This window comes from Candoia aspera, chromosome 3 (genome assembly GCF_035149785.1).
Source record: "Candoia aspera isolate rCanAsp1 chromosome 3, rCanAsp1.hap2, whole genome shotgun sequence".
In the NCBI taxonomy this organism is placed as follows: domain Eukaryota; kingdom Metazoa; phylum Chordata; class Lepidosauria; order Squamata; family Boidae; genus Candoia; species Candoia aspera.
The window spans coordinates 162,747,939-162,773,111 of record NC_086155.1 but is presented as its reverse complement, the minus strand read 5'-3'; the positions used below and the strand labels follow the sequence as shown (position 1 = coordinate 162,773,111).

General features: G+C 38.0%; 1 protein-coding gene across 5 annotated transcripts in view; it reads left to right on the top strand.

Moving 5' to 3' along the window:
* Window positions 1-25,173, top strand: part of ZNF521 (zinc finger protein 521) — a 327,899-nt gene that overhangs the window by 134,107 nt on the left and 168,619 nt on the right. For all 5 annotated transcript variants that reach the window (XM_063299208.1, XM_063299207.1, XM_063299204.1 and 2 more), the window contains exon 4: window positions 8,312-11,667. In XM_063299208.1, the coding sequence (XP_063155278.1) occupies window positions 8,752-11,667 (2,916 nt within the window). In that variant the 5' untranslated portion in view covers window positions 8,312-8,751. The remainder of the gene's footprint in view (window positions 1-8,311; window positions 11,668-25,173) is intronic.

Sequence of the window (25,173 nt, the reverse complement as noted above, 5' to 3'; positions counted from 1 at the left end):
AAGGCATTTACACTAAGTAGCACTTAGTGACTGGTAGGATTTAAAAGAAAAAAATGCATGCGCGCGCACACTTATACACTATTCAGATGGGAGAATGTACGTTATACCTTTATACCTTTTCTAATGTGATAGCATGCTTATGGGAACCAAGACCACCAAGATCCATTTTGATGGTGGGCAGGCTGGCTGGATGGATAGACAGACAGACAGATGTTACCACTGAAATGTTCTAATGTGGTTTTGGCTCAAAAGAAAATTATCATCTCTAAAAATACAAGTTAATGTGAATAAGTTCACTGTACTCAGCATTCCAGGCATTTTCCCCCTACATTAGTAAAATTTAGGGCAGAATTCTTATCAGGAATTTTGTTCAACACCATATTGCATCATTCTGTTTCCTGCTTTTGGGAAGGAGGGACTTCTTGGAATTGCACCTTGACGTGGCTTCTTCATTCTTTGCCTCAGTTGTGGAAAGAATGTGGTAATTTGTAAATGCAGATTTGAGTGGGGGATTTTTTTTTTAAATGGGAAAGCAGCAAACAGAAATGGTTACAATCAAACCCACTTTCTCCCATAACCCCAGCCTCATTTTAATGCATTTGTTTTGTTACTTCCATCTTTTAAGGCAAGCGTGACTTCTTAAGAATAAAAAATGTGAGGATCAAAACAATTGACCCATTAACAGCAAATTATTCATATAGTATATTGTTAATAATAATTAACAAATAATAATTAATTCATTATAAACAGCAGCATCTAAAAACATAGGTAGTAATAATGTCACAAAAAAGTGTGTCATAGTAAGAGAAGGCCACTGAAGATCATTTAAAGGGCACCAACATCCTTTTGTTTAAACCTGAAAACAACCACCTTAAACAAGAACAGCAGCAGCAATGGAATATAAAGATCCAATTCCGTATAACATGCTGCTGGATTTTCAGACTGGGTGGAATAAAGAAAGTGGCACCAGTCATTTTTCCCCCCACTCCATACATAAAGTGCATCTAGGGAATGCAGTGGGTCTTATAAGAAGAGACCAATTCTCTTTTTAAATAGTTGCAATATTTTTCAGCTAGCTTCCCAAAGTCTGTAATTTCTGCCCAGTATTTAGAGTAAATATGGCTGCCATTGCACATTTCTCATGTGTTTTATAATTGCTAATTTTATCCCCTTTCTGGAGTCAGTGCTTCCTGTTTTACTAGTATTTTGGCTAGATAATGGGCATCAAAAAGATCCCCTTATGATTTTTTTTTTCTGTGTAATTGCAGGACTGGAAAGCAAGACTCAATAACCTTCTTTGAGCCCCCTTGACTCTTGGCACATATTTAACAAAGTCAATCCTCTGTGTGGATTTCTCCTTATAGATTTCACCCAATTTGTATGAGCAGAGTTGTTTTCCCATCCTAACCCCCTCCTGCTTTCCCCAGGAAATTCTTGTTAATTTCCATTCATGCCAAATGGGAAATCTTGCCAGGTATCAATGCAGCAAGAGATCCCTTTACAGTGCAGAAAATGTAGAATTTCACTTTTAAAATAGAGTTGCAATAATTAGCTTTCTGCAGTCTTAATATTGTTTTAAGACACTGAGGGTTATTATTCCACTGAATCATTTTGGGCCTGACTCATAAGAATAAGTCAGAGCTGTTTTTGAAGTTCATTAATCTCATCCTCCACCTCTTCCTTCTCCTCCTGTTTTCTGCCTAATGTAAAACTTAGAAGGAAGCAAAGGGAATCCTTTTTTTTTCCCAAGGAAAGAAAGGGGATGCCAAAAATATAAGCAAAGCTGCTTTTTATTGTTTGTCTCAAACTTAAATTCAACTGTAGAAGTCTGAGGAAAGCAATTACATCATAGTAAAAATGACCAGACACTTGTTAAAAGAACGAAATGAATTAAATAGTGTCAGTAGTGTTTTCCACATGAAATACTCTATTATGTATTTTGACAAATACTCATACAACAGTATACTGTGTCAGTAAAGGGTGTATCATTTTAACATTTGTTTTTAAAATGGGGTTTAGGAGTGGTTGGAAACCTACTTTAGTCTTGCCATAAGTAATAGGTTATTATGGAAGTCACTGCAATAATTGTTTATGCTAAATATGGGAGGGTAAGGAAAAATAGACGAATAAATAAAAAATATGCATGGATAATTTAGCAATCATTGCTAAATTAATACTTTAACAGTACAGTCCTATGCATGCTGGTTTTTTCTAAAACAAAAAAGTCTACTTTGTTCAGTGGCACTTACTCTTGTGTAAACATGCCTAGTATTGTTTATATGTGGAATCAAGGAAAGCAGACAAAAATCTGACAGAGTAAAAACTCAAAAATTTAAATCATAAATGAGCTAACCTATTTACATGGTTCCAAATTCCATCCCAGAAGGGGACACATTAATGCATGTCTGTTAAATTTAATCATGTTTTTGGTAGCAAAAAACTAGGATATCCCAAAACATCTCAGCAAACTGAATTAGTTATATGTTGAAGCACTTGTGGATTGTATTTGCTCATCACAGAACATGAGTTCTGTTCCTTGGAAACTTTCTCTTCTGACTTTAATGCTTTATAGATAGCAGATCTGAGAAAGTGTGTTTTTGTGGGTGGAACAGTGCCAAAAGGGCAGGGCTAACATGAAAGGACTGGATTCTCCAAAGAGCAAAGCCACGTTTAGGAGTGTCCATAGTCAAAGAAGTCAGTGCGATTAAATCCTCATCCCACATATTGCTACAAAGTATACCAAATTATCTCTATATATGAGAATGGTTGGCAGGACATTTTATGCCTTTTATTGGAAATTACACTTAATTCCCACTACAGAAGAATGGAAAACTAAGCTGTGGGAATTGCATCAATGTCAAAAATAACTTCATATTTGAAAAACAAGCCTGTCAATTAATTTCATTCAACCATTTATTGATTATAATTCTTCATTTGGATCTGTAGCACATCCAAAGTTTGAATATCTCTTAATGTAAGGATTTAATATTCTAGCTTCTGCTTGAATCATTAAATAAGGATAAAGTTGATAGAAATGTTTGTTAATAGTTCATTCTGACTTAGGATTCATAGTATGCTGGCCACTTTAGTTAATTATTGAATATTGACCTGACCTTAAGAATAGTTTTCAAATCTCAAAGTATTATATGAAATAGTAGATATTTTAAATATAAACTAAAATAAATACATAATACTAGGAAAAATAAGTCCCCACCCTTTTTTATGCACAATGTATGCAAAAGGGAGGGTTTCTGATCACATGGTTGCAGCTGCCATATTGATTTTTTAACACATGCTCATGTGCACACACACAGACATCCCTGGCCATTTGCCTGGAGGCTTCCATATCCTTTTTTGGCTGAGCATTTTGAGAGGAGACGGAAAGCAGGCCACTCTAGTTAGGTCATACCTGGAGCAGGTACAATTACCAGGCAAGAACTGTTTCAAGCTGGTCCCCCTCCAGCCCCTTCCTGAAAAAAGAAAGACCTGACAAATGATGTGGTATGACTACAAATCCCAAAATTCTTAAACAGCACACATTATTTACATATTGATATACTACCACTTATATAGAGGCTTCACAAATCATAAAATATCAAGAAATCAGAAGAAACAAAATGAAGTTATTATTCAGCATGGTTAAATGAAAAGTACCAGGCATCTGGAGGAGTACTGGATTAGTATTATATGTACAAAATCTTTCTCAGAATACATAGCTGAAAGAGGCAGATGTACAGTATGTGTTTTCCCATATCAACATTTACATTGTTATTTTCTAGGCTTTTTTTTTAATTAAGAGATAATGTAGCCTCATATTCTTAAAACTGGGCAACACACTTTCATGGACTGTTTGTATTTGAAGTTCCGCCAAAGTGAATGTATTTGTTTTATGTGGAGTTCTGGTGCCCCAAACAGCTTGGACCATAATGGTTCTTGTCCAAAAAACCTTCAGAGTTCTGTATGGGTTTGTCCTTTTTATCTCTCAGTTTGTATATCCTGGTGTATCTCTTCCATTATTGTTTATTTTTTCAACTGTTGTTGTTGTTTATTCGTTTAGTCGCTTCCGACTCTTCATGACTTCATGGACCAGCCCACGCCAGAGCTTCCTGTCAGTCGTCAACACCCCCAGCTCCCCCAGGGACGAGTCCGTCACCTCTAGAATATCATCCATCCACCTTGCCCTTGGTCGGCCCCTCTTCCTTTTGCCTTCCACTTTCCCTAGCATCAGCATCTTCTCCAGGGTGTCCTGTCTTCTCATTATGTGGCCAAAGTATTTCAGTTTGGCCTTTAACATCGTTCCCTCAAGTGAGCAGTCTGGCTTTATTTCCTGGAGGATGGACTGGTTTGATCTTCTTGCAGTCCAAGGCAGTCTCAGGATTTTCCTCCAACACCACAGTTCAAAAGCATCTATCTTCCTTCGCTCAGCCTTCCTTATGGTCCAGCTCTCGCAGCCATATGTTACTACGGGCAACACCATTGCTTTAACTATGCGGACCTTTGTTTTCAGTGGGATGTCTCTGCTCTTAACTATTTTATCGAGATTTGTCATTGCTCTTCTCCCAAGGATTAAGCGTCTTCTGATTTCCTGACTGCAGTCAGCATCTGCAGTAATCTTTGCACCTAGGAATACAAAGTTTTTCACTGCTTCTACATTTTCTCCCTCTATTTGCCAGTTATCAATCAAGCTGGTTGCCATAATCTTGGTTTTTTTGAGGTTTAGCTGCGGGCCAGCTTTTGCACTTTTTTCTTTCACCTTCATCATAAGGCTCCTCAGTTCCTCTTCACTTTCAGCCATCATTTTCAACTGTATTTTCCCCCAAAATTTTCATATTCCCTCAAACATTCTCCCTAAAACCCTCCTTAGCACCTGACCTTATTTCCCTATCCTATACTGCAACTAAAGCAGAAATCCATGTGTAAATAAAATAAACATATCTTCCTCTGCCTCCTTTCCACTCACGTGTATTGGATTTTAGATTGACTCTTCCTCCAGGTATTTGTTTTCTGTAAAGTTCCAGACACTGTTTATGGAATAGTTTAGAGATTCTGTCAGGGATCAGACACAGGTTATGGAAAGCTTTTTCAGAGTAGTAAAGAAGAGGACAGAAACTGGTTGAGAGCTTAACTTGAGTTAAAAGTATTGTTGCAGTAGGCAAGGATCCAGGAATGGTGTTGATTGTTTTTTCAGAGTTAGTTGGCTGCTGTCTGGCATTGATAATGAGATGGTGGTGGTGTCGGTTTTGAGATGCAGGAAAGGGACAAATCCTCATCTGTTTCCTGTGGATAAACAAAAGGTTCAGAATTGAGTAAAATGTTACTTTAAAGAAAGCAGTGTTGGAATGTTTCTATAAGCCAAACTGGCAAGTTGTATTAGAGACTGTAGATTTTAAGGAAATTTGTATTGTTGTAGCACTCGCTTATGAATTGTTTCCCTGGCATTTGGACAGCCTTTTTTCTTTTCCTTTTAGGCAGTGGGCATTAAAGAAAAGATTGATAATATTACTTATCAAACACAATAAAGTATTTAATGTTATTTCAGCTATGAGGTATTTTGTTTTTTATAGAAGCATTTTTACACCAAAATATCATCAGGGGACTTGATTGATTGATTGACTGACTGACTGACTGACTGACTGATTGGAGTGCTGTAAGATGACTTTGGGCAGCTTACAACAATAAAAATCAATAGGGAAAACCTTATAACAAAGCAGAAAAGAGAGATCTCAGTGGACAAAATCCTACAAGAGCCTCACCAGCCAACCTAATCTAAGACCTGGGAAAAAGCCATGTTCTTAATTACCTTTTAAATGAAGGTAGGGTAGGAGCCATACATATCACTGGGGAATGCTGTTCCAGAAGACAGGTGTGGTGACAGAAAAGGCCCACTATCTGAGTCCCATGAGATATAAGATAATGTGCAAGCCAAATGTACATTTTTTTAAAAAATCAGTAATTTGGTTTTCTGGTACACTGAGCTGCAAGTAGCTACAGCTCATACTTTAAAACAGAATAACAATTTAATACCATTCATCTTAATATAGCGGAATGTGTCTTGAACTAACTTTGAGGTAAATTAAATTGTCTTTGAATCCACAGTTGGGAACAATCTTAACCTGTATTAAGAATTGGTTCAGGATATAATAGAGTATGGTGTTAAGTATTGTTTTGTTGGTGGAGTAGTTCTAAAGCAGGATCACATTGCTACCACAAGCAATTCTCTGGTACAAGTGTAAGAAGTTCTGCCAGCATAGGTACCTTACCAGGATAGTTCTGCTGGCAACATTGGGCAAAGCAAGCCACAAGGCTACAAAACTGCTCAGAAATTCTGCCGGTCGATGGGGTGTAAAATTCAACCCTAGACCTCTATCTGGTCACATCAACTGGGAAAGCCTGTGGCTGTGGCAGTTATTCTGTAAGTTAAAGTCTGGATCCCATAAATGACATAGTATTATTTATTTATTTATTATTCACATTTCTATTACCGCCCATCTCCCCCCAAGAGGGGGACTCTGGGCAGTTTACAATAAAATTCTCCTTAAAACCTCAACATAATACAATCACCGAATCAACACCTACAATACTAAAATAATAAATATAAATATAAAATCCAAGTGGGAAAATTTCCAATTGGTAAGGAGAACTCTACGTCACCAGCCACCCCCAGGAACAGCTATTGCCCTTCCTATCCCAGGCGAGGTGGCAGAACCAGGTCTTGGAGTTACTAATTGATTTGTGTCCTTGTTTGTGTTTTCTTTGTTACTTATAAATCTTTCAGCTTTTACCATAGTAATTTATCATTTGTTCCTGTTTCCAGGGTTTTTGTTTTTTTTTCAAGTGCTTTGTCTATGGTCATCTAAATGTTCGGCTCTGTTTTATTAAGGAAGTTCAGCCAGTGTGGTTTTTTGCAGAAAGGAAGAAATGGTGGGCAACCTCTTGAACTTTAAAAGTACAAAATACACTGAAGAATTAAGCTTTTGTGCAGTGCACTCTTTTCATTTAGTCATATATTAATTTTGTTGCTTCTTCATAACAATCAAATTGTCTGAATACAAATGGAGAGCCATGATAAAAAATACTGCAGAAGTGTTTTTTAAGAAAGGGCCAGACAGCTTGGAACAGGAGCTCAAAGAAAGGCAAAATTTCATCTATGTGTGAGAAGAGAATTCACTGTTTTCTTTTTTGTGTCTCTTGAAACCTTTCACAATGCTATATCGTATTAAAATGCTGAGGTCTGGATAGTTGTCTTATTCCACTATAGTGTGGAGAAAGGGAAGGAGTTGATGACTTGGTGCTTCCAGATGTTACCACTCTCATGATACTTTCTCATAGGCTATAGTAGCTGGAATTTATGGGAGTTCTAACTCAAAACATCTGGAGGGCACCAGGTTACCTCTTCATGTTGTAAGTTGTTAGGAGTTCAAGATAATTTTCCTTTTCCTTCTTCCCCTCTCAAATGATTCAGCTTTCTAAAAGATCCCATAGATGCTGGAAGTGGTTGGTTATTTCTGATCATTTTGAAGTTTTAAACTTTTCTCCCTTTTATATATAAAAAAGTACAGATTTGTATCTGTGCCTCAGTGGGATGCCTGAGAAACCACTATATTTTGATGTGGGTCCATTTCATTTACAAGATGATAGGTATAGCTACTCTTGATATTTGATGCTCAATGAAGTGTTTGATCAAGTGATTTTTTTTTTGAAACTTTGAAGAAATATTTACCAATATGCTTGCTGATGTTGCTTTCCTCCTTATTTCTTGTATCTATACACAAAAATTCATAATGCTGTACCAAACCATGCTGCATTAAAAACCAATGCTTATGTATTTCTTTAAAAGTTAGGAAATTCAATTACTTTTTTTACAATTAAGAGTTAGACATCTAGATTAACTTCATTTTTAAATACATGCCTAAATCTTATTTTTACAATGAACTTTTCAGAAGTTCTCATGATTTGCAAAGTATTTCTTAGGGCATACAAAAGAAACTAAATATTCTTAAATATGCATTTTAATAAAGTTGTCCAACTTCATTATTGAGCAACCAAATGATAAAAAAAGGCAAGAGGAGGCTAAAACAGGATCCAACCAACTATATAATTATTCCTAGTTTTATAATCTGATTTAAAATAGTGGTATATAAGAAGCAGGTAGATATGGGAATGAAAAAGTAACACATCCATGTTATGCAGCATTATATCTATGCCAATTAATCTCTGATTAAATGCACATATGCTAATATATTAAATACTGTCTGAATAAGAGGGCTTTAAACATTTGTTTCCCTTTCCTCCTCCCTTCCTCCTTTTTCAGATGGAGTAGACATTGAAGATGATCCTTCCTGCTCGTGGCCAGCTTCTTCACCCTCTAGTAAAGATCAGACTTCCCCAAGCCATGGAGATGGTTGTGACTTTGGTGAAGAAGAAGGTGGCCCAGGACTGCCCTACCCATGCCAGTTTTGTGACAAGTCTTTTAGCCGCCTCAGCTATTTAAAGCACCACGAGCAAAGTCACAGTGACAAGCTCCCTTTCAAGTGCACCTATTGCAGCCGCCTCTTCAAACATAAGCGGAGCCGAGATCGCCATATCAAACTTCACACAGGAGATAAAAAGTACCACTGTAGTGAATGTGATGCAGCATTTTCGAGAAGCGATCATCTTAAAATTCATTTGAAGACTCATACCTCTAACAAGCCATATAAGTGTGCCATTTGCCGACGTGGATTTCTCTCCTCTAGTTCACTTCATGGACACATGCAGGTTCATGAGAGGAACAAAGATAGTTCTCAGTCTGCCTCCCGGATGGAGGAATGGAAAATGAAGGACACTCAGAAATGCAGTCAATGTGAAGAAGGTTTTGACTTTCCAGAAGATCTTCAGAAACACATAGCAGAATGCCACCCAGAGTGTTCCCCAAATGAAGACCGAGCTGCTCTTCAGTGTGTTTACTGCCATGAACTCTTTGTAGAGGAAAGTTCACTAGTGAATCACATGGAGCAGGCTCATAATGGAGTGGAAAAGAAACATATGTGCAGTATTTGCTCAGAGAACTTCCATACTGTTGAAGAGCTCTATAGCCACATGGATAGTCACCAGCAACCAGAATCATGCAACCATAGCAACAGCCCTTCTTTAGTGACAGTTGGTTACACCTCAGTCTCTAGCACTACTCCAGATTCAAATCTCTCAGTAGACAGTTCAACTATGGTTGAAACAGTTCCCCCAATCACAAAAGGACGTGGAAGAAAACGGACAGCCCAACAAGTGGCTGATATCACTGGGCCTTCAAATAAGCAAGCCAAGGTTACTTATAGTTGCATTTATTGCAACAAGCAGTTATTTTCAAGCCTTGCAGTACTGCAAATACATTTGAAAACTATGCATTTAGATAAACCTGAACAAGCCCATATTTGTCAGTATTGTTTAGAAGTGTTACCTTCACTTTACAACCTAAATGAGCATCTGAAACAAATACATGAAGCACCAGATCCTGCACTGATGGTTTCTACCATGCCTGCTATGATCTACCAGTGTAACTTCTGCTCAGAAGTTTTCAATGACCTCAACTCTCTTCAGGAACATATTCGATGTACTCATGGATTTGGAAATCCAGCTGCTAAGGATAGTAATGCATTCTTTTGTCCTCATTGTTATATGGGGTTTCTTACTGATTCTTCTTTGGAAGAGCATATTAGACAAGTCCATTGCGATCTTAGCAGTTCTCGTTTTGGTTCTCCTGTGTTAGGTACTCCTAAAGACCCAGTCGTGGAAGTATATTCTTGTTCTTACTGCACAAATTCTCCAATATTTAATAGTGTTCTTAAACTGAATAAGCATATAAAGGAGAACCATAAGAACATTCCATTAGCGCTAAACTACATCCATAATGGAAAGAAATCTAGAGCCATGAGCCCTTTATCTCCAGTTACTATAGAGCAGACATCATTAAAGATGATGCAGGCTGTTGGTGGTGCTCCTCCACGCCCTGCTGGTGAGTACATCTGCAATCAGTGTGGTGCTAAATACACTTCCCTGGATGGTTTTCAGACTCATTTAAAAACACATCTTGACACTGTCCTTCCCAAACTGACTTGCCCTCAGTGCAACAAGGAGTTTCCAAACCAGGAGTCCCTGCTGAAGCATGTGACCATCCATTTCATGATAACCTCCACTTACTACATCTGTGAAAGTTGTGATAAACAGTTTACTTCAGTGGATGATTTGCAGAAACACTTGCTTGACATGCACACTTTTGTGTTTTTCCGTTGTACTTTGTGTCAAGAGGTCTTTGATTCAAAAGTTTCCATTCAGCTTCATCTGGCTGTGAAGCATAGCAATGAGAAGAAGGTGTACAGGTGCACATCTTGTAACTGGGATTTCCGCAATGAGACAGACTTACAGCTCCACGTTAAGCACAATCATCTGGAGAACCAAGGCAAAGTACACAAGTGTATTTTCTGTGGTGAGTCTTTTGGTACTGAAGTGGAACTCCAGTGCCACATCACAACACACAGCAAAAAATACAACTGCAAGTTCTGCAGCAAAGCATTTCATGCTATCATATTGCTGGAAAAACACTTGAGAGAGAAGCATTGTGTTTTTGAAACAAAAACTCCCAATTGTGGAACCAATGGAGCATCTGAGCCAGTTCAGAAAGAAGAAGTAGAGCTACAGACGTTACTGACAAACAGCCAGGAATCTCACAATAGCCATGATGGAAGTGAAGAAGATGTTGATACATCTGAACCTATGTATGGATGTGACATTTGTGGAGCAGCCTATACAATGGAGTCTCTCCTGCAAAATCACCAACTTCGGGATCACAATATCCGACCTGGGGAAAGTGCCATAGTAAAGAAAAAGGCAGAGCTCATAAAAGGGAACTACAAGTGTAATGTGTGCTCACGGACATTCTTCTCAGAAAATGGGCTCCGTGAACATATGCAGACACATTTGGGTCCAGTGAAACACTATATGTGCCCAATATGTGGTGAGAGATTCCCTTCACTTCTGACTCTCACTGAACATAAGGTCACACACAGTAAGAGCCTTGATACAGGGAACTGCAGGATTTGCAAAATGCCACTCCAGAGTGAGGAAGATTTCTTGGAACATTGTCAGATGCACCCTGACTTGCGAAACTCCTTAACAGGATTCCGATGTGTGGTTTGCATGCAGACAGTGACTTCTACTTTGGAGCTGAAGATCCATGGGACGTTCCACATGCAAAAGACAGGCACCAGTTCTGCAGTGCAGGCTACAGGGAGAATGCAGCATCTTCAGAAACTGTACAAATGTGCTTCTTGCCTGAAAGAATTCCGCTCAAAACAGGATTTGGTAAAACTTGACATTAACGGCTTACCATATGGCCTGTGTGCTGCTTGTGTTAATGTCAGCAAAAGTGGTAGCCCAGGTATCAACATACCTTCAAGCAGTAATAGACAAGGCATCGGCCAGAATGAGAACCTGAGTTCCGCTGAGAACAAAAGCAAAGCAGGAGGACTGAAGACTCGCTGTTCCAGTTGCAACGTAAAATTTGAATCAGAAAATGAACTTCAGAACCACATCCAGTCAGTCCACAGAGAGCTTGTTCCAGACAGCAATAGTACACATTTGAAAACACCACAGGTATCACCAATGCCCAGAATCAGTCCATCGCAATCAGAAGAGGTAATTCATTCTTCCTCTCTTTTTCTTTCTCTCTGTTTAAAACAGTCACCACGTTTGGTAAAAATATATCTAATCCCTCCCTCCCTCCCTCCCTCCCTGTCTTTCCTTTCCTTTCCTTTCCTTTCCTTTCCTTTCCTTTCCTTTCCTTTCCCTCCCTCCCTCCCTCCCTCCCTCCCTCCCTCCCTCCCTCTCTTTCTTTCTTTCTTTCTTTCTTTCTTTCTTTCTTTCTTTCTTTCTTTCTGCTAGTTATTTGCCAGGATATACTTAGCCCAAATGCGTATTGTATCTCCCCTAGCCATTAGCTAGCTAGCAATTACTTGCTTCTTGATAAGCCTTGTGTTTTGGCTTGAATGGCACAGAGTAGGACTAATTCCAGTCTCCCTAGGATATTGTCTTCTTTATCACTGAAGAGAATAATCTTTGTGCCAGCACAACTGAGAGCTGGAATCTTAACTGAGGTTCATTTTGAGTTGGAATCCCTAGCTCTGAGTTATGCTTACGGCACAGAGTGTTAATGACATAAAAGTAAACTGCACTAAGCCAAAGCGTTGGCATGCAGAGCACTGTTTTTTGAAAATATTTGTGAGCAACAGAGCAGGAGGGCTATTTTTGTAAATTATGTTGTTGACATTAATTTTTCCCTGTCTTGCTCTACTTTGATTAAAAAGAAATGCCACAGTGCAACACCTACTTTTGCTAAAGGGTAAATTAGTCTTTTATTGTAACTCAGTCTGCGTCTATGATTGTGTGTGTGTGTGCGCGCGCACGTGCGTGCGTGTATTTGGGGTGTGGTGGTGGGATTTGACAGAATATTATGCTAAGCATTGGATGATTAACATTTCTTACAGAATAATCTGTAACATAAAATTGTACAAATCTGAGGGTCCCGTGGGGTAGTAATAAGATCACACACTTATTCCAGATTAATTAATTTGCAATAAATGCTGTGGCCTTTTTCTATTATCATAATCACTAACACAAATTAGAATTGCCAAAGGGGCATTCCCAAGCACACTTAAATGTACATTATTTAGCCTTTAACTTGCTTTAACTTTCCTTTTGTTTACAAGGGGCAGGAAACATATGGCCTGTGGACTATACCCAGTCATTTTGAGTCTTGCTCCATGAATCTCCCCCCCCCTCACCACCACCACTACCCATGCATACCTATCCAGCTGAGAGCCTTAAAGATGGTAACTGTAGGGGAAAATAAGATGCAGTCACGGCCAGGAAAAACACCGTGATAAACCATGCATTGTCCATATTTGGCTTACATGTAGCTTTATTTTTCAGCTCTTCTAAAGCATGTAGACAGGAGCCTCCTTAGAACAATCTCTTTTTTAATTATACAAATTTCCTTAACACACCAATAACAATTTAGGTACTGTGCTAAGTTATATAAATACTATGGAATAGTGGGAATGGGTTTCCTTTTACTATGTCTGTCCCATCACCAACAAGGAATTTAACCATAGATAATACTTGATGGAAAAGTCAGAGCTCTTTAGAACAGCAATGAGACAGCCCAAAGTAGGCTATGCAGTATTTTCAAGCAGGACACACATTGCCTGATCAGGTACAAAAGTGCAGATGCCAAAAGGATACTTAATTAAAAATGATGTATTTATGTATGTGTTTACACTATGTTTGCTCTATATTTTATTGAACCTGATGAATTCTTGGGAGAAATCACAAGATTTTGGCTTTCTCACTTGAAATCTTTCCGATCTTATATAACAATACCAAAATCTCATGAGGTGTAGCAATATTGTGAGATTTGGACATTTGAAATTAAAGATTTGAGGTTCTGCAGATAGCATTTAAGGGTATTGCTCATGCAGTGACGCTGACCTCTTGTCCTGTTCACTTGTGCATTTAGCAGCTACAACTTTGCCTGCAGGGCAGTAGATTTTGTTTTTCATGGGGAATTAATCTTATCACTTGCTATTGTCTACAGGTTAAGTTGCTTTTAAAACACAACTGCATGAGGCTGTAAACTGTTGGCAATCCTAGTAGAGTAGAGGCAATCTTTGCATTTTCTGTTCCATCTTACCGTAATACAGCTCTAATACCTCAAAAAGCTATGTGAAAGAAACACAAAAGCTATTGCTTTCAACTAGGCTGATGAATTGGGATAGTCTTTGAAACATGTAGCTTCCCTTCTTGTGTTACTGATAAACTGGACAAAGGGAACATGAATTTTAATTTTTCTGACACCTTTACACTAATGTGTATTAACACTTGTTGGAATAAGCAAATAGTGTACCTATCCCATAACAAGTTATATTGAATATCAAGAAATGTCTCCCCCTGGTTCAGTCTCAAAAATGGATAACCATAGAAGCAATAATTTATGATATGATGATTTGTACTGTGTTAACTTTATTATTATTATTATTTATTCAATAGCTCTTCCACTGGATAACATATTGTGTTTGTGTTTTCCCTCTATTCATATACTGCAGAAGATGTCCCAAAGTAATTTGTTTTGGGACATCAGAGGTTGGGAGTTGCTGGAACCTAACCTAAAAATGACAGTTGGTATTTTAAGAGCCCAAGAAAAAAATGTTAGGATAGGAATTTAGTGATGGTGATTTCATATTTTCTCCTATGGAGAAAAACACTTTTTGTTGTAGTATAGCTTCCACATAATTAATCTGAGAGTCCACACTTAAAATCCACACTTAAAATCTGACAGAAACAGCAATTCAAGGCTCAGCTGAAACCTCATGTCCACGTTTGGTTATCATGTTTTAAATAGGACACATAAAAATTGAAAAGCTCACGGAAGAGCTGAGGGGGTAAACGATATGTTCAATATGCCTGACTTATAGGAAATCCTGATAAAATAAGCATGCATGGGTAGCCTACAGTGGAAAAAAGTTGACAGCAATATAAGAATCGTAAGAGGAGTTTTAGCCTAAGGGCAATCTTAAGAGAGAGCAATAGAGGATGTATTTTGGGCGGGGGGGGGGCTGCTATTACACAGGCTTGTTCAACATCTGAAAGGAGAATCTAAGTCAACCTTCCCCAACCTGTTTAAGTAAAAACATGTTGGGACTACAACTCCCAGAATTCCCAGCAGCACAGATTTTTTGAGTTGTAGCCTTGACACAACTGGAGGGGACTGAGGTGAAAAGAATCAATTGAAGCAAAGTGGAATAGATTTAGACTGAGAATGGCTTTACTTGAGGAAATTCAACTACTGTACTTGTTAATATAGATGATAGGTGATTTCTGGAAGTGCAAAGTTGGTAAGCAAATAACAATACTCCATCCATTTTCTTTGTTTCCAGTTTGGGTAAAGGGGATATCCCAAGAAGTTTGTTTGATTACCATCAGGAAAAACAGAAGCAATACAGTTATCAAAAGGGATCACACAGAGCTTCATAATTTTTGACATATTTTAAAGGAAATTCAGATTCTGGGCTGATTTAAATTTTGTAGTAATTTTGCTTAAATAAATTATATTATGCCTATTTTAAAAAATTAATTTCCAAAGTTATTTATGAATGATCCTGCAATCCTTCTTCTGGTCAGCATGACTGAATAGTTGTTGTCATATGAACTTCTTTTTCATCACCTAATTGCACAAGCATGTTCTAGAAATTCTTGCCTGCTTATATGAAGAAGGACTTCGACATATATTTACCACAGCTTCCAGTAAAATGTTCTGGTTTTCTTTTCATTCATATATAGAATTGTATGTTAGTATTGGATCTTCAGTGTAATTAAGACTGAGAATGAAAAACATGGAGATCCTGGGAAAAAAAGTCATCAAAAAGTTATTATTTTCATAAGTGGAATGGAGAAATACATTGGTAGGGCTTTTTTAAGGTGATACAGATTTATAAAATGTTAAAGAGCTGTATATGCTGCCTCAAAATCCTAAGAGCTTTTGCAAAATTTGCAATAGGCGTTAAGTGTTAAAGGAGTATTCTCCTGTGACCACTTGCAAACTGTTACTTTTATTGAGCACAGCTGTTGCTGATTGTGGGTTGAAAGTGGTTGGTTTCTTGAATGCAATCTCATTGTTACAGTATTGTGTGTTGTCTGTTAACATAACAGCTGGGTAAAAAACAGCAAATGAATATCACAGGGACAAAATATCAAATCAGCATAACAGTGTGCTTGTGTTTGTTATAGCCAAGAGTGCATAAAAAGGGTTTACCAGACTCATAAGTCACCCATAATTGTCTAGGGATCATCTTGCAGGAGGAGCTATGGAAGACATGAGTGTATCAGTAAGAGATGGCTGACTCGTAGGAAATGAGTCAATGGGTGCCAAGACTCCAGGCAACCTAAGACTTAGATCCTCCTGACTTGTAAGCAAGGTATGGCAGTAGGAGGACCCTTATGATTCACCTTCCTTTGCTGTGCCTTATATGTAGGCACATTTGCATACAGTATTGTACTTGAATCTTGTTTGTCATGTTTCTCAGGTACTTTTGGACTGGATACACTAAGCCATATTGAGTAAATTTGTAAACTGTGGTTGAAATTGCATTCAAGGAGAAGTGCCTTAACTCAAATCTATAACCATGGCTTGCTGCATCTTACCTTAATCTTGGTTCAGCCATTAGTTCACTGGGAACACCAGGCACCAGTATCTTTGCTGCTCCTTCTTTGCCTTTTGTCTTCTCTGGTGTACAGGAGTTTCATTTTAAAAACAAAAGGTCTGGGGACAGCATTAATCTTCTCCTACTCTGCATACCTTGGATCCGTTCTCAGATTTTCAGTTTGCAGAGATTAAGCATCAACTTCTCTCCATGTTTTTATACTAATTATGATACTATTCAAATGTAATATTGTGATTGGCTCTATAAGGCTTAAACTCCCTATTCATAGTTATTCATTTCCTAATTATATATTTTAATTCATACTGATTGCCCTGTCTCTTGCCCAGGTAGGTCTTAACATACCACATTTCAGACAAACCACCATGATCTGCCATATGTGAACAGTGTGGCTTAAGTTCCACTTTAAGTTCCCTAATGTTCTGGGGCACCGGTTAGTTTGATTTATAATTTTAATTTGCATGAGGGTACATTAGATAAGCAAAAGTTTCCTGCAGGGGTTAGCAAGAGTTGACTATTTTGGACTAGCTGCTGTGCCAGTATTTTCCTTATTTTCCTTCCCTTAGCATATCTGAAAGAGGGTTATTTTCATGAGTTGACAAGTAGGGGTTTCTTGTTACAATCCAATTTAAGTTTCCTATTTTTATCTTTATTTATAATTATCCATGTCTTGCTAGATAGCATATCAATAATTCTTATGCATGAGAATATTGTATATTATGTTTGCCTTTCAGTTGTTTGGTCTGTTCTGCATACTTGTTTTAATTCTTATGTTTGTTACATACATTCTAGTGTGATTGTGTAATACTAATCTCTGGGGGTCTAATATTTAAGGATATCTATTTTCAGATTTTGCCACTTTTGCATATGCTCATAAATCCATTCCATTTCATTTCTGTAATAATCTGAAATTCTTATGATAATTTACATAAACAACTTTATTTTGATTTTAAGCATTTTAAATGTAAAATTCTAAAACAAGTTTTTCTCAAAGTTAAGTGTAAAGCATCCTTTGATGCAATTAAACTGCAAAGTTATGTTTCAATATCCAAAAAAATTCATGTAGTAGATAAAAAAGTGGATTGATCGATTGATTGATCAAATTTATATGGCCACCCATCTCACAAGAAATTACTCTGGGCAGCATACAGCAAAAAAGTATAAAAACAATAAATGTTTCAAACACAGTCATATTTAAAGTGTTACACACACACACACACACACACACACAATTTGATCAGCAATGGAGCCACCTCAAAATCTCCTGAGACCCACAGGCCTGACCTCACTTGGGGGAGGGGGGAAGATTCCATAAGGCAGGAGCCACAGCAAGAGAAGCCCCACCTCCTTGGGCCCACCAAATGTAGTTCCCTGAGAGACGGGACCCGCAGAATGCCTTTCTTGCCAGATCTGATGGGACGAGCTGATGTAATCAGGGAGAGGCAGTCCCTCAGATAACCCGCCCTATGCCATGAAGAGCTTTAAAGGTCAAAACCAGCACCTTGAATTGGACCTAGAAGCAGACTGGCAACCAATGCAGCTCAAAGAGCAGAGGCATAACATGTGCTGTTTTAGAAGCACATATAACTACCTGCGCTGCTGCGTTTTGCACCAGCTGAAGCTTCTGGATACTCTTTAAGGGCAGCTCCATGTAGAGCGCACCACTGTAATCCAATCAGGAGGTGACTAGGGTGTGAGTAACTGAATAAGCCCCCTGATCCAGGAACGGGCACAGCTGGCACACAACACAAAGCTGTGCAAAGGCCCTCCTAGCCATGACTGCCACCTACTTTTCAAGCAGGAGTTGTGAGTCCAGAAGGACCCCCAGATTGCACACTAGACGGGGCTGTACAACCCCATCTAGCACCAAAGATGGCATAGTCCTGGCAGGCTTATTTACATTAAAGGCATGGATCTAATCAGCTCATATATAAATTTAGAATAATCTGTCTTTTTTCAGCTGTTAATGTTTATTTATTATTTGTTTATTCAGTTTGTATACTACCCAACTCCCAATGACTTTGACAAAAAAAAATCTTTATGTTATATGTGATGCATTGTTTAGCGCAAGGGGAAGTATTTTCAATAGCTGTACACTGTGTTTTCTTCCATGACCACTGCGTGTTAATCTCTGATTCACTATGGAAGTTTTTCTGGTGAGTCCTGGGTCTCAGGGAAAAATATGTAGATCATACAAGCCCATCTGGTGGGATGGGACAAAAAAGTTGATCTTTCCCTGATCTAAGTTGGGTTTGAGGCCACAGGTAAAATCATTATGTTTTCCTAGTATTTGTTAAAGAGAAAAATGGCAAAATAAAAATAAAATACATTACAGAAAATTTAAAGTGAGTTGGTGTTGCAGTTAAATACAGATTCAATTACTTAGATTGGAGAAAGTTAACATGGTGCCTACCGGGTACTCTGAACTTAGTGCCCATAGTCCCCAACCCACCAGCATAGCCTTCGGCAAGCACAAGGTAGTTTACTAATGTAATACTACATCTAAATCGTGTGTGGTACAAGAATATATATTATGTATGTTGGACTCAGATGATTTAAGAGTGGGACTAAGAGAAAAAGAATTGTCTGGAAAAAAAAAGGAAACATGGCTATATGCTGGAGTATTGCTGCAAGATATAATCACAGAGATTGAGTTTACTTTTGGACCATGGATCTAGTCTCCTGCTCAATGTAGAACACCTGTACCTAGACCATTTCTAACTGATGACTATCTAGTATTTGCTGGAATGTATTTAACAAATGAAAGATCCTTTCCAATAATCTCTTCTATGGACAAACTGTTGTATTGTTTCTCTTAATTTTCAGTTGGAATTTATCCTCTTGGAATCAAGGGTATTTGCAGCAAATCATAATTTCAGCAAAAGGATGAAAAATGGGTTATTCAAGCTCCTCTCTTTATGTACTTCTGTACAATGTTGCCATGCAAGTACAAAAGGGCAAAGTTGTATCCTAGCTTTACAACACACATTTTGTCATTTGCTGTTCTTGCAGATGCTATGCCTGAAATCTTTTAAGTCCATTAAATGTACTTACTGGAGGCCCAATCATAATTTATAATTTGCATGCTGAATTACAAATCTGGCAATTGTAAATTCAGACTTAAATTCTCTGTTGTAACAAGATTTAAAATGATCTGCATTTTTATGCATGTGTGTCACCAAAGCTCTTGAGAATGTGTATATGTGTGTACTGTGTGCATGAATGTCTGTTCTTTCTTCCTTGTGTGACTTCATGTTATACATCAGGATACATTGCTTTTCAGGGGGTTATTTTCTCTACTTTTGCTTTCTTGCAGTAAATAGACATGGAGTCCTAGGTGGAACTAGCATTGCTGGAAATGCAAACAGCAGAAACAGCAACAATTATCATTTGCCTTAAGATTTAGGTGCTAATGGTATTCTCAATAAAATGTTAGAGCCAGTGTGGTGTAGAGATTAAATGTTGGATGAAGAATGGAGAGACTAAGATTCTATCTCTCGGTCACCCATGGGTCTTACTAAATAATTTGAGCCAATAACTCTCAGTCAGCTCATCAATCTCACAGGTTGCTGTTCTGAGGATAAAATAATAAGTATACCACCTTGGGCTTTTAGAGCAAAGATGGGATGGATGGATGGATGGATGGGTTTGGCTGCATTCTTGAAGACCAAACACTGAGTCTCATACTGGTTTGATTAAGGTCCACACATAAAATACTGTAATTAGATGATGAATGCTTATTTTACATATGCAAATACTACAGAGTTAATGTAGGTAATCAGCATTCCTAATTATGAAAGACTCCAAAATTCTAGTTGGAAATGGGTTGACATGGAACAGTTATTCCTTCAGAATCCTTCTTAGGGCTATTTGGTCAAGATGAGTATCTCTAACCCCAAAACTGTCTGTCTGCTCTCAAGTATGGGGATGCTAGTCAATCTCAGTATCAGGGTAGTGTTCTACCACTGTTCACTTGACTTCTGAACATGAGCAGGGAGTGGGAGATAGATTGTATCATATTTCCTCTCAAGTAACAACGTTGCTTTGGGTCAGTCTAGGGCCAAAAGCAGATGACAACAAAGACATATTCAGCTAAGAACACGTTGGCACTACTTTATGATCAGTATCCGCCAGTTATTCAGGATTCCTATATGTGTGCAGTAGTATCACAGAAGTGTGGCTAGTAATGGCAGGCTTAACATTGTGCCACTGCTCTGGCATATTCATGCCTGTCTTGCATGCTTGGGCTCTATGAGTGCATAATGCTTCAGGTTTGATTTTTCAAAAAGTTTTGTGGTTGTACAATTAGTGGAAAAGTGAACTTAATAACTGCAGAGAGAGAGAACTTTCTACCTCAATCAAAATCAAATTGAATTTTTTCTCCCAGGTGAACAGTTTATTTTACTGGAGATGTAAGTTATTTTGGAAGCTGGAAATAAGGGGAAAGAGGTCAATGAAGAAATCTACTAGAGAAGCTTCACAAATAAATGTATTTAGCAACTGCAGTAAGAATTGAAATAAAATATCTAAAAACAAACTTTTTTATTGGAACAATAAGTTATGAACTGGATTCCATACAGTAAGCATGCAATGCCAAACCAAGGAGGGGTTATCTTGCTCTTAATGCAAAAGATCCCAGTTTAAAGTTTGCCCATTAGCCTCTAAACACTGAGAATATCAAGGTTAGAGCTTTCTCTGCTGCAGTGCTGGGTGTGGGAACACCCAACCCAAATGAACCATCAGTAATGATCAGTATTTCCTATTTATTAATTTAGACACATTCCAATCTACCTGGAGAGCATCAGACTTAAAGCAGTGAGCATTAGATGCTTTATGCAAGCATTTAACTGCAAATAGTTTTTAATGATGCATCTTACTCTCCCAATTTTATTTCTTTTAAAAAAAGATTTAATACATTACACTTTATCATTGTACTGGTTTTCTTAAATCTTAAACTGCTTTGAACATCACTTAGAATAAAGGGATATAAACCTCTGGGGTGGGGGTGGGGGGTCATGACCAGGATTCAGCTGAATATTTCAGATTTGGCTACATGACAGCAAAGGCAGCTGACTGAGAGTGAGCACAAGGCTTCCTGGTCATAGAGCGACTCCAGGCAGTCAGATCCCCAATTACCTTCACTTCAGAGTGGTGGCAGGAACAAATAATTTTGCTTCATTTCACTGAAAAAATTATGAAGAGATGCAGGCACTTTTTGCAGTTTTCCTGCACTGGGGAAATAGTTATTTTCTTCACTGGTCAAATAGCTCTCCCTTTTAATGTATCGGTAATGATCAGGTGACTAAATAGAGTGATGCAAGGCAGTGACAGCTGAAGCAATAATTGAAAAATGACTCATTTCTACAAATGGCTACTTTTGGGTAGTTCAACAACCATAGAACCAGCAGTTTTCGTGTGAGACATTCTTGTAAACTGATGCTAAAAGGACTGAACAGAGATACCACCCAAGCTGATTGAGTTTATCCCATACGGTTTATTCCCTGGGACCCCAGGGTGGCTGCAAGCACCTTCTTGTCACTCACCAGGCTCCCTGCTCCATTTTATTTTATTTATATTTATTCATCTTTTCATTTAAAAACCTTGGGGAGGTAGTATGCTGCAAAGCAAAGTATTAGCCTGAAGTGCAATCAGTATTTCTAGCAATTCCTCACTTAGATCCGAGCGGCATATTAGAAGATGAAATGGTGGGTGACTGCAGTCCAATGTTTGTATGGATGTTTGTATAGTAGCCCAGGAACGAAAGCTAAAGGTAAGCTGAGGTGAAAGAGGAAATCCTGGGAGCCTAAGAGTGTACCGCAAAGAGCAGTCTTCTCAATTTAGATGTTTTATGTTTGGCCATGATCCAATGCAATCATTTTGTGAGAGTGGTCAATGTGCTCTCTTGTGCTTTGCACTGTTTTACTTCTATATATAACTCAGATTGACATATTGGAAGGAAACTCTCACCTAGATATATTTTCTGCTTTGAGGAGATATTGCTAGACTAAGTATATCTAATGTTAACTCAGACATTTAGGTGAACAGAATGATTATCCAGAAAATTGTATGTTTGTCAGCTTGATTTAAACAGTGGGAGAAACTGCTACAAAAGCTAATCACCCATCTAATGGAGGAACACCTAGACACTTCAAGATCTTATAAAATATGAATGGCTCAGTGTCTTTAAAGTGAGATCATGCCTAGAAATGTTGTTTGAAGGTTTTGATGTATATCCACAAGCATTGAGAAGGAAGTGACATACATGATTTACCTGGAGTTTTAAAACCTTCGGAAACAGAAAAGATTAATGTGCAATATAAGTAGTTAAAGCATAAGCATCAATTTTCAAAAGTAAAACAATCTTATACTGAGGATCAGTTCAGGGCAAAAATGAACAACCTCCTGAGATCAGATTTTTTTTCCAAAAAATTAGATTGATGAGCTGATGAAAAAAATAGTAAAAAAAGAAACCAAAGTAATTAACTGATTTTTAACAAAAGAGGTAGATAGTTTGTTCAGGCTGATTTTCTTTTCTCTCCTGTACTCTAAACTGATGCATATCTTGAGTTGAAATGGTCTAGTTGTGGCCAGTGGATTAAGATGTTTCACAAATACTCTTCAGGGAGTACATGAAAAGCATACACAATTTTGAAGAATGTATGCATTTGGCTCTGGATGGGATTATTTGATAATTTCTTTTCTGGCATATTTTAGTCATCAAATTAGCAACCCCAGTTAATAATTCTAGTAAAGCCCGTACACATACAAACTGTACTATTACGAAAAGACCAAATAAGTCTTATGCTGAAAACTATAACATTAGGAATAGCTTTTTATATTTTCCAGAGGGGAAGAAAGTTTCAGCAACATTCATCTGGGTGAGTTTGGGATTCTTATACACCTTTATATCTTTAGCATCCTGAGGGTTATGTCAGTATACTGCATGTACCTCCTACTTGAATAAATGTAGGCAAAATATGTTGGCATGCAGGGTAGTCTCTATATTAGAGATCTGATATCTCTTTCCATACGTATCTACCTGTCTTACTATCCTCTTTCAGCTCAAGCGACATTATGCAAAGTGCAAAAATGTAAGCGAAAGAAATTAAAGGCATGAAATAAGAAAAAGAAAGATAACTAGAACTAATTTAAACTAATACCGTTCACCATGCCTCTCCAAACTTTCTTCATACTATCTTTGTTTCCACCATGATCACATCCTACTTTATACGTTGTCCTTTCTTGTTTAAATTTCTCACTTCTCTCTTCTCATCTACTCCATCCAGCTGTGAATTTTTTGGTTTTTCCAATACTCTCAACCCATTCACTCTTCCTTGGAATAGTAGTTGTGCAATTAAATCTTGTTTATACTCAGACCACCTCAGCATATTTCCTTCCTACTGATGGTATGCTTTTGCATTCAGTCCACATTTATTCATTGTCCCTTCATTCTTGACCCAATTTCCTCTCCTATTCATCCTTAATAGTAGAGGGCTCTCACCTAAATTGCCTGTTCTCCCTTCCAGTTTTGTCTTTGATACATTGAGTTCCACAATCCTCATTCTATCATACATTTTATTTAATACTTACTGTAAGTTACTGAGGTTCTCAGCTAACAAGGCATTACATGCAAGAGAAAGTTGACATACATTGACATAGCCAATGAAAAGTCCTCTGATGTCAACAGAATGCTTTTTTATATATTTATCAATAGTTACATTAAACAACCAATGGGACATCACATATCCTTCTCTTAACCTGCTCAGTTATAAACCACTTGCTAAGAATTCCACTTATTCCCACATAGAGGCATCCACAGGAGGTCAAAATCAGTGAGAAGGTAGGAAAGGTGTTGAGATCGAAGTCCTGTCCCTTTTCTATCTCTGTGAACATAGGAAAGGAGCAGGGCTTTGATTGCAATGCTGCATCCACCATCTTGCACATTGAAACATAACTTGCTGAAACTTCTGATCCCACATGTACTTTACTTCTATCATGTACCACTTTTATTGCATTCAGCAATCAACTTTCAATTCTGTAAGGTAAAGGTAAAGGTTTCCCTTGACGTAAAGTCCAGTCGTGTCCGACTCTAGGGGGCGGTGCTCATCTCCGTTTCTAAGCCTTAGAGCCGGCGTTGTCCGTAGACACTTCCGGGTCATGTGGCCAGCATGACGACACGGAACGCTGTTACCTTCCCGCCAAAGCGGTACCTATTGATCTACTCACATTTGCATGTTTTCGAACTGCTAGGTGAGCAGGAGCTGGGACGAGCAACGGGAGCTCACCCCACCGCGCGGTTTCGAACCGCCGACCTTCCGATCGGCAGCTCAGCGGTTTAACCCGCAGCGCCACCGCGTTCAATTCTGTATTTGTGCAAAATATTCCATAATTCAAAGCCTATTGGTGTTACTGTATATTTTGTCTAAATTAACAAATGTACAATAAAAATTGTTTCTCACATTCATACATTTCTAAATAACTTGCCGAAGAGCAAAAATCCAGTCTACAAATCCCTGCCCAAATAGAGCCACAAAGCAGTTTCCAAATTTTGCTCATAGTCACTTCTGGTATCTTTTCAGTCAGAATTCTGACACCTTGCACACTTCACAAACTACTACTACTATCATTTTTGCTTTCATGCTTGCTGTCTTGTATTTTGTATAGAACTACAATGGCATTCTTCCAATCCTCAAGCATAGATGACAGTCTTCACACATACGTTAAACAGTTTGCACAGCTATTACATAAGTAAATGGCATATATAATTTAAGGTCTTTTCAGTTATATCATCTTCACCGGTAGCCTTACCATTTTTCAACTTTCTTACAGCATGAATGGCTTCTTTCTCATTTTTCTGGAACACTAATAATTATAACATTTGTTTCAGTTCACCCTTCTATCCTTATCTTTCTCCATACTGATCTCTAAA